The sequence below is a fragment of the Mercurialis annua genome, linkage group LG8, assembly GCF_937616625.2.
Source record: "Mercurialis annua linkage group LG8, ddMerAnnu1.2, whole genome shotgun sequence".
Classification (NCBI taxonomy): Eukaryota; Viridiplantae; Streptophyta; class Magnoliopsida; order Malpighiales; family Euphorbiaceae; genus Mercurialis; species Mercurialis annua.
In genome coordinates this window covers 1924181-1934095 of record NC_065577.1, presented here as the reverse complement: position 1 = coordinate 1934095, position 9915 = coordinate 1924181, and the positions used below count along the sequence as shown (strand labels likewise).

The following is a 9915-nucleotide window of genomic DNA, read 5'->3' as shown; positions in this document are numbered from 1 at the left end:
GCTTTTGTTTAATGCACATAACAGCATCAACAGTTTGTAATATACCTTTTCTTTTTATCCAAAATTTCATCCAAATTATTCTAAAATGTAAGCATCAGATTTGGATTTCGGAAAACAAATTCCAAATAATCTATGCAATTGGAATTCAATTTTCATCATGACATGGTTAGATTGAGAAATTTTATTATTGGATTAGAAGACACCATTATAAATTATAATTTAGATTGAATATAAATTAAAGATAATTTTGGATTAATAGAATTGGAAAAATTCTAAGGTAGACTCGGTCCACCACGTCATTCGTGAACAAACCTATTAGGAGTATATTATAACACATCATTAAAAATAGTGGCACTATTCGTTTGACTTTTCCGATCATTTTTAATTTTTAATTCGTTTTTTCTTCAATCATCGAAAAAATGAGAGAATTTACAATTAGATTTCAACGTTATTTTTTATTTTTTTAATATTAGAAATTAAATTTTGAAATTTTAAAGAATGAGTTTTGCTAATTACGGAGTTAATTGGGATGGGGTGGGGGGTTTCAGAGGATTAGCCAATTAAATAATACCTGGTGACGGATGAATCCCAGCCGGCAAGATTGGCAACCTCCGTCAAGGCAGATCTCCACCTCTGTACTTTAAGCTTACTTACCATCAAAGAATTTTCTCCAAAACTGAGAGTTTTTAATATTTTACTAAATCAATGGATTACATGTGAAATTAAAGATAATTTTTGGATCAATAATCTAACAAAAAGTTACTGAAATGTTACCGGGTCTCCGATGAACCCCAGCCGATAAGATTAGCAACCTCCGTCAAGGCAGATCTCCAGGTCACCGTCGAACACTTTTCATGCTCCAAAAACGCTTCTCCAAAACTGCCAGTCTGATCACAAACATCATCCGGGTCAACTTTGTAAAAAACGGGTATAACCATCTGCCCGTTATTTTTGAAGCAATCAAGAATTTTGACAAGCTCATCCAAACACCATCCGGAAAATGCATAATTTTCTGAAAGAACAACGATTGAAATCTTGGAATCTTCGATCGCTTTGACGAGCGACGGTGAAATCTCTTGTCCTCGGACGAGATTGTAGTCGATGAAAGTTGGGATTTTGTGCTGAGTTAAGGCGGTGTAGAGGTGACTAGTAAAATTAAGGCGAGTATCTTCGCCTCGGAAGCTAATAAAAACATCATGTTTACCAGTTGATGAAGAAGAAGATTGCATATTGAGAAGAGAAGAGCAACTGGTAAATGTTTTGATTCAGTGGCCACTCCATTGGTTTATGAAGAAGAAGAAGAATATCAGGTAAGTCAATGTCTTTTTATTTAATTATTCATCCATTGGTATTTTTTCATATATATAATTAAAAAGGAAGCGTTTGGGGAAGAAATTGAACTGACGATCAAGTATTTTATTGTCAAGTGCTTCTACTATTTGAGCTATTTCTCATCGATTCGATTAGGCTAATGTCTTTTTTATTTTTTCAGTGTCTGTATTTTGTCTTACTGGTATTGTGTGTTGGTGTGTCAGTTTACTAATGAAATTCCATTTGTCCATTCTCTTTTACTTTGTGCAGGCAGGCTGATTGATGAGTGGAAAATTTAGACAACAGAAATTATAACAGACAGTGAGGGATCATTTGAAGTTCCATTGTTTCATGGAGAGCATAATATAACTGTTAAAGATTCAGTTACTAATGCATCAACTAGTTTGAATTATAAGATTACAAACTGAACAGTATCATATCAATGCCCGAAATTAATACGTACCATGTAAAATTGTTAATTGAGATTGTGCAGCTAATGAATTGAAAATGTAATTGCTTGAAAAGGCAGCTTCAGCAGTATGCTATCAAAAGGAAAAAGAAGTGATGACATAATCTTTAAATTACAAGATGTGAACAGTTTACATTGATGTGCTATGAGCAATATGTTGCCCGTAAACAAAACGGAAACGAACAAACCTGAAATATTGAAATACATAACAGCGGAACTATTTAGTTGAATCTGTTGAACTGTAAACTAGTGACCATATCAGGTGGAATACCGAATTGATCTTTAAAATACTGTCCGAAACATAGAATTTAAAAAGTTATTGTTAATTGTAGACCAACAACAGATACTTTTTCATCACCATTTGACGAATTAAAAAGATGCTCCACCCATTTAAACCCAAACTACCCGCCGACCCAAACCACTTGCCGCCTCAGGTCGTCTTCTCACGACCAAGCTGGTCGTCTTCTCATATCTGACTTTCTTCCAGATTTTTGCCTTCCAAAATTCCTTGAAGGCTCCCTTGCATCAAATATTTTAATCGGCTTCATTCTTGATCTATTATTTGATAAGTTTCTATGACCATGAGTCATACTCTCACCTTCTTTCTCACTTTCATCATCCTCAAGATCTAAATCCTTATCATCTACATCTTTGGTCACCCCATGGTGTTTTTGAACCAGCCTTTGTCTTCCAAAATTCTTTGAAGGCCCTCTTGCATCGAACTTCTTAATCGTCTTCAATCTTGATCTGTAATTTGATAAATTTCTACCAGCATGTGTCATATTCTCACCTTCTTCCTCACTTTCATCATATATATCGTCGTCATCATCCTCATGATCTAAATCCATATCATTCCCCACCACAGCATCCACATTGTCGCCTTTCTCTCCTTGCTCTTTAGATTCTTGGCCCATCTTTTTTTCCCGTTGTTTACTTCCTCCAGATACACTAATTGCTTTATGATCTTCACTTGCAGTAATCATGAGATGAACATACTGGTTCCTAATATCTATCAACGGACTCCTCTCGATCAGCATTCCCCTCTTATAGGCCTCCCTCAAAACCACAGTACAACTTCCCATTTTGTTAGACAAGTAAAAGAGCCCGGGATGGTGAAGCAACGCTCTCTTGAACCTAGACCGAATCCCCAACCACTCTCCTAAACACAACAAAGTATCCATCTCAACCTTCTTCCACACAAAAAGATTAAGAACCTCATGCAAAACAGACACTGCCCACTTATCAGACTCATCCGTACTCGAGCCTAAATGTGTTGCATTCTCATACGGAGAAATATAAGGCAACTTCTGCCAATCGTTTAACCACTTCTTCAAGTGCTTATCCATCTCGAATCCCTTCGAAAACTGCATCGGAAACGCTAAAGGCATTCCCTTTTTATAGTCAATTTTATCACTTGCTGCTTTCTTTTCCATGCAAGAACAAGCCAATTCATTGCTCCAACAAACCAACTCCAAACACAAATCCGAACCAGACCCGGATAATAAATTTGCATAATTATCAATATCGCCATTACCAATAACCCGAAAACAATCAGGAAACTCGGGAACTAAAGTTTTAACAAGATCAGGAGGCAAACCCAGCTCAAATTTAACAAAATCAAGAATCTTCAATGGAATTTTATCAATTCTAGAAATCATTAACAGCTTTAAAACTCTATCAGAAACATTTTTTCTATAACTAACACTCTCATAAACTAACTGTTCTTCAGCGTCAAGATCAAGTACCTGAGGAGTGAGCTTGATATGGGGATGGACACTGATGCCACCCGGTGAAATTTCTTGAAACACTGAAGGGTATTTTCGGATAAAATCAATTGGGCGAGTTGGGATTTTGAGAAATTCTTTATTTTGAGTGATTACAGAGAGTGGAAGTGATTTTGACGGCTCTGATTTAATGAGGTTCTTGATGTTTATCATTGGTTTTAAGTGTTTTTCTCTCTGCACTGCGTGGTCTAGCCCACGGTCTTTTACGTATTTGATGGAGGCGGCGTCGACGAAGCTCCGGTGGTGTTGGCGGCGGCCGTGGGGCCGGAGATATCGGAAGAGGAATTGCATTCTTGATGGTTGCTGCTGTGTTTTTTTTTTTTTTAATTTCAAGAAATGAGAAGGGTTCTAGGAGGGTTTTGTTTTGGCTAATGGGCTGAAAAAACCCTAACTTTTATATTGATTTTTAATTCCATCCTGACGTTGCAATTTTTTCAATTTTACCCTATTTCAGATTTTAGTTTTCAAATACACCCTGAATTAGAAAAAATAAATAATTTTATTATTATAAGGATTAAAATATATAAAACAACTACATTTAAGAATCATTTCATTCTTTTTTTCATTTGGATAAATTTACACAAGTCTCTAAACTTAAAAAAGTTTCAAATAAATCCTAAATAAAATATTAATTATAACTAATTATTAAATTTCAATACATCCCACTGCGCTTTCATCGGACCCGCCATCACCAGACCCATCTACCAAACTCTGCTCGTCACCCACCATCGCCCAAACCATCCACCGCCGCACCTACCACCGAACAAATTCTAATTTTTATTTATTTAATTAATTTAAATTTAATTAATTTTTTTGATTTTATGGAGAAGATGGGTTTTTTTTATGTAATTTATAACATTAAAGAATATTTAGATTATTTGATAAATATGAAGGATCTATTTTGAATATTATCCAAATGAAAGAGTTCAATTTAATATTTCAGGGTGCAATTGAAAACAGAAAATCTGAAATAGAATAAAATTGAAAAAATTGCAACGTGATGGTGGAATTGAAACCAAAACAAGGTCAGAGTTTTTTCAGCTTATTAGCCTTTTGTTTTTAAGTAATTGATTTTTATTTATTATTTAGTATTTACCCATTTTTCAAGTTCTTTTCAAAAAAAATCGATCATTACAAGTTAAAGTAATTATTACTCTAAAAAAGTTAAAAGTAATTATTATTCTAAGAAAAGGTTTAAAATAATTACTACTATATAAGAATTAAATACAAATAAAATGATCAAAAATAATATATTATAGTACAATATTTCATAATTTACAATTTTTCTATTTCAAACTATTTTTTGTTTAATTTTAATCATCGATTGAAATTTTAATTAATCAATGTTGATTGAGACTCCAAAACCCATTTTACCAAGTTGATTTGTTCATTAGGAATTAAAAAGACGGCACCAGCAACATTCTTCGACAAGGTACTTAAGCATAGTACTCTTCAAGTGCTCTAGTATCAAATGAAGTGCAACAATTCAATTCTGTGAAAAAAGAAAAAACAGCAAATGTATTAATTATAAGTGTATTTATTAGTATATCCTGATAAAGGAAGTTATTACATGGAAGATTTTGGAGCTAGTATTGCCGTCCGTCGCCATCGCCGACAAATGCATCATGTCGTAGCAGATGGATACCACATCTTGTCACCTCACAATGCTTAAAACTTTCAACTTTCGGATACTTGAAAGACCCGTAAGGACGGAATTCAAGTGAAGATACAGTTCCTGAAAATTGTTTGAGGTGGATGCGATCAATGTACACAATTAGTACATGTTCCGACTCTGGCACAGCATTACATGGACAAGAGATGCTCACATAATCATCACCTTTGTCTATGCATTTGATCTTAAAACGCAATTCATGAATCGCCTTTGGAAGTTTCTTAAATTTAAAGACAACGCAGAACGCGATTCCTTTCAAATGATCCTGATTTAAGGGAAACCGGGTCACAACGGAGGCTCCCATACTTTGAAAACTGAACCATTCTGGAACTTTACTTCCTGGATAGACAATAATAGTATTCTGTAACACAAAAGTTTAACATTTAGTAACGAATACGAAGAGAGTTGGTCTATTGATAAACTTCGAATAAATTATGCACATTTGAACTTAATCCATGCACATTTTAATTTACTAGAAAAAAACAAAGGGTCTAGCTAGTTAGTGTTACGCACCGGATTGTCAGCATGCTGAATGATCCACTGAGCACCTAATACATTTTCATCCAACTTTGAGCAGTTTGTGAAATCTAAATGGGCAAGGTTGCAATATTCTCTGCATTTGATCGATATAGTATTCAGTGATATGCAGTTATGTGCATCTAGAATTTGTAAAGACGGCGGAAGCTCAGGTAAAGATCGGAGACTCGTGCATCCATTTATGTACAAATTTCCAAGTTCAGGAAGTCTACTGATACAACTCGGAAGGCTTTCAAGGTATTTGCAGTCTCTGAGTTCGAACGAGACAAGGCAATGCAGATGTTCAATCGATATCGGTATTTCTTTTATAGCTGTTCCATCTAAAATAAGAAATTCCAAGGATTTTAAATTACATATGCTATCCGGAAGCCTCTTTAACTTTTTGCAGTAACTCAAATCTACTGATTCTAGATTCATGGGTTCCGAGATTTCAGGAAAACTCTCAAGTTCTGACCAATTGCATAAACTGAGTTTCTCAAGAGACTTTAGTTTATGGAAACTGTCTGGTAGATTCGAGACGTTTCTGCAACTCTCAATCCATACTTCAACAAGTGTTGACACAAGTAGATGAACTGGTGGTGGCACTTCAATCATTGAAGTACAATTTAAATTCAGTTTTTGCAGATTTCCTTGCATAATATTTGGATATCTTTTTACACTTGTGCAATCCTCCAAATCAAGAAATTTAAGAACCTTCGAATCAATTTTTCTCGGAAGATTCCTCAGGTTTACACAACCCTCGAGCTTGAGATATTCCAGCCTGTTGAGATATTGAATGGATGAGTGAACCTCCACTAAGCTACTGCAGCGACTAAGGTCGATTTTCGCCATATTTCTAGCCTTTGACAGATCTGGAAGTCTAGTCAAATATTCAGATCCCGAAAGGTCAATCTTTACTAGATTGACAAGATGCTATCGTGAAAACAAACAAACAAGCGAAACACATAGATACAGATTAGCACCATCAACTTCATGCATAATATAAATAGGTAACAAGGAGGCGAATAATTGAGTGTATAAAATTAAACCTGTATTCCTGTGGAAAGCTCTTTAACCTTGCTACCAAAAAGATTGAGCACAACCAGATTTTCAGGAAAAAAATTTGATGGTATAGATTTCAAAGAAAGATCAGTCCACTCGAGATATCTCAACTCCTTTGGAAGAGGTAGAAGGCCTCGACGAGAAATATGCAATTTTTGTTTTCTGCATATGGAAAACTGTCCTCCTGACCAGTAAAGCTTGAGAAATCTGAGATGACGCATCTTTGAAAACGTATCAGGTTTCAAGTGAATCTCACTCGATACTAGTGACATATCCAATGACATTCCTTCAATTACAGAAGTTCCCTGATAATCAATTAATGTTATAGTATTGATGCATTGTTATATCAACATAAAAACACATAATGAAGAAAGTTTATAATTAATGAACGAACTCACTTTGTTTTCCATCAATAAGTAGTTGATATCCTCAGGGTCCCATAACCTACTTCGACTTTCAGGTTGCCTCGATTCATCAACAACAAGTTTTTGGCCCATTTCTTGCAGCAAATCATGAATCTCTAATCGGTTGTCCGAGGAAACAGTAATGAGAGACTTCTCAATAAGAGTAGTAACCGCAAAATGCACAGACGAATCAGAGCCACCTAATATTTTGGTCACTTCTTCTCGGCATCTTCCTCTAAGGAAACATGCAATATCAAGAAATACTCGTTGCTCTTCAGAATCGAGCCCATCATAACTTGTTCTCAAAACATTATGAATTTCACAATTGGAGATATTGCCTAATCTTTTCAACATACTTTCCCAATCTTCTTCACTTCTATCATACAATGCAGATCCCAAAACTCGAAGAGCCAACGCATTCCCTTTAGCATATCGTATCACACTTTTCGATTGTAATTTATAATGATCACTCTTGGGATGTTCTTGTCTGAAGGCGTTTAGGCTAAAGAGACGAAGAGCTTCATCATCATTCAGTTCCGGCATTGTATAAATATCAGCTGCACAGTTATTTTTGAGAACTTGTTTATCCCTACTTGTTACGAGAATTCGACTGCCTGAACCAAAGAAATCAGGCTCACTGACTAACAACAGCTGCTGCAATTGTGTTGAATTATTCGCGTCATCGACAACAACAAGAACTTTCCTACGACATAGACGATCCTTTATAAAAGACAAACCTAAATTAAGAGTGCACCTGGAAACACTCTCTTTGTCCAACAATGTTGAGAATAGTTGATCTTGCAATTGAGACAATGTACAACTCTCCAATTGCTGCATCATATTTGAAATAAAGGAACAACTTTCGAATTGAGTAGATATTCGATCATATACAGCTCGAGCCAGAGTGGTCTTACCAACCCCGCCCATACCCCATATCCCGATAAACCTGACATCTGTTGATTCCAAGGCTAACATAGATTTAATTTCTTGAACTCGGGGCGCAATGCCTACCAATCCTCTCAAGTGGTAACTTGGAGAAATTCTACTCAATTTTTCAAAAATATCTTTTATTATCTGCTTGATAAGTTCAGATTCTGGCCTGATACATATGAACCATACATACAAAGAAAATAAAATTTATCAGACAACTTTTTTTTAATTATTTGTTGAAGATGATTCAAATAATGCACATAACAGCATCATAAGTTCTTTGTAATATAGCTGTTCATTTTATCCGAAATAATATTTATGTATGAGATTTGGCTTTCTGCACGAGCTAATGAAAAGTAATTCCAAATAATATTTATGGAAATTCAAATCTTTGCAATTGGAATTCATAATGGATTGAGAGTTTTTGATCGATGGATTTAATAATACTATTGTTTAGGAAGTTCTTAGTTTGGCCATTTCTTACATTCATTTAGTATTAAGTTTTGTTTTTTCAATTCAATAAACACAGATTTCAAATTTGCTATTTTATAAAAAAAATACGAATTCGCTATTTTATATAAAAAAAATACACTATTGGAGCATATTCTGAACTGTTATTAATAAAAAATTTACTTTTAATGTTTTTTGAATCGAAATTATTTTAAGTTCAATGTACTAATGAGCTATGTCTTAAATGACATAAGCGCTTGCCAGCAATCTGCTAGACAGTGAGCTCAATTCCTCGAACATTTAAAATGACAATTTAGTGGAGCGCGAATAGCCGAATTGCACACATTCAAAAGCTATAAATATAAATTATCATTATTTGATTAATGTTCTATTTTTATACTTCCTGAAACGAAATGTTACCGCGTGACGGATGAATCCCAGCCAGCAAGATTCGCAACCTCCGTCAAGGCAGTTCTCCAACTCTGCACTTTAAGCTGACTCACCATTTCATGCTTCAAAAACGCTTCTCCAAAACTGCCAGTCTGATCACAAACATGATCCGGGTCAACCTTGTAAAAAACAGGTATAACCATCTGCCCATTATTCCTGAAGCAATCAAGAATCTTCACAAGCTCATCCAAACACCAACCCGAAAATGCATAGTTTTCCGAAAGAACAACGATTGAAATCTTGGAATCTTCAATGGCTTTTACGAGCGACGGATAAATATCTTCTCCTCGGACGAGGTTGTAGTCGATGAAAGTCGGGATTTTCTGCTCCGTTAAGGCGGTGTGGAGGTGACTTGTAAAATTATCGCGAGTGTCTACGCCTCTGAAACTAATAAAAACATCATGTTTACCAGCTGAAGAAGAAGAAGAATGCATTTGGAAATATTAAGAGGATGTTATTACAGCTTGAAGAACAATGGATAAATATTTTGATCCACTGAATCAGCTTATGAAGAAGAAGACTAAAAGCTAAGTCAAAGTCTATTTATTTACTTAAGCTCACTATCACATCACCATTTTTATCAATCGGTATTTAATTACAGTAATTTCGTTTTCAAGGTAGAAAGTCAAATTGCATTGCATGGAGTTACAAATCTAAAAAATGAAGTAAATACAATTTTTCTTTTTCAAAAAAATCCTTTAACTATTACAAAAAGAACACATAGTAACTTTTAAATTTATTTTTGAACCATTTAAGCCCTCAAATCAATGCAGTAAAATATGATCTTGTGCATTATATATACATGCCATTTTGGGTGCGTATTCAAATTGAGCTGAACTGAATCGACTTAATATTTGACTTTTTATG

General features: G+C 34.8%; 2 protein-coding genes across 3 annotated transcripts; both read right to left on the bottom strand.

Annotated features, from left to right (window-relative positions):
• Positions 1-1862: 1862 nt before the first annotated feature.
• LOC126660339 (protein WHAT'S THIS FACTOR 9, mitochondrial) lies at positions 1863-3912 on the bottom strand. The gene has a single exon (XM_050353798.2). It carries the CDS (start codon positions 3853-3855, stop codon positions 2224-2226), a length of 1632 nt encoding a protein of 543 aa, XP_050209755.1. The 5' UTR covers positions 3856-3912; the 3' UTR covers positions 1863-2223.
• A 1171-nt stretch (positions 3913-5083) lies between these two features.
• LOC126660332 (disease resistance protein RPV1-like) lies at positions 5084-9551 on the bottom strand. Of its 2 annotated transcripts, XM_050353789.2 has the most exons (6): positions 9019-9551; positions 7213-8317; positions 6802-7119; positions 5750-6685; positions 5402-5597; positions 5084-5299 (listed from the first exon to the last, which is right to left on the bottom strand). In XM_050353789.2, exons 1-6 carry the CDS (start codon positions 9480-9482, stop codon positions 5151-5153), a joined length of 3168 nt encoding a protein of 1055 aa, XP_050209746.1. In that variant the 5' UTR covers positions 9483-9551; the 3' UTR covers positions 5084-5150. The 2 variants fall into 2 exon arrangements, with proteins under 2 accessions (XP_050209746.1, XP_050209745.1); XM_050353788.2 differs by having other exon boundaries at positions 5084-5597.
• Between the last annotated feature and the right edge of the window lie 364 nt (positions 9552-9915).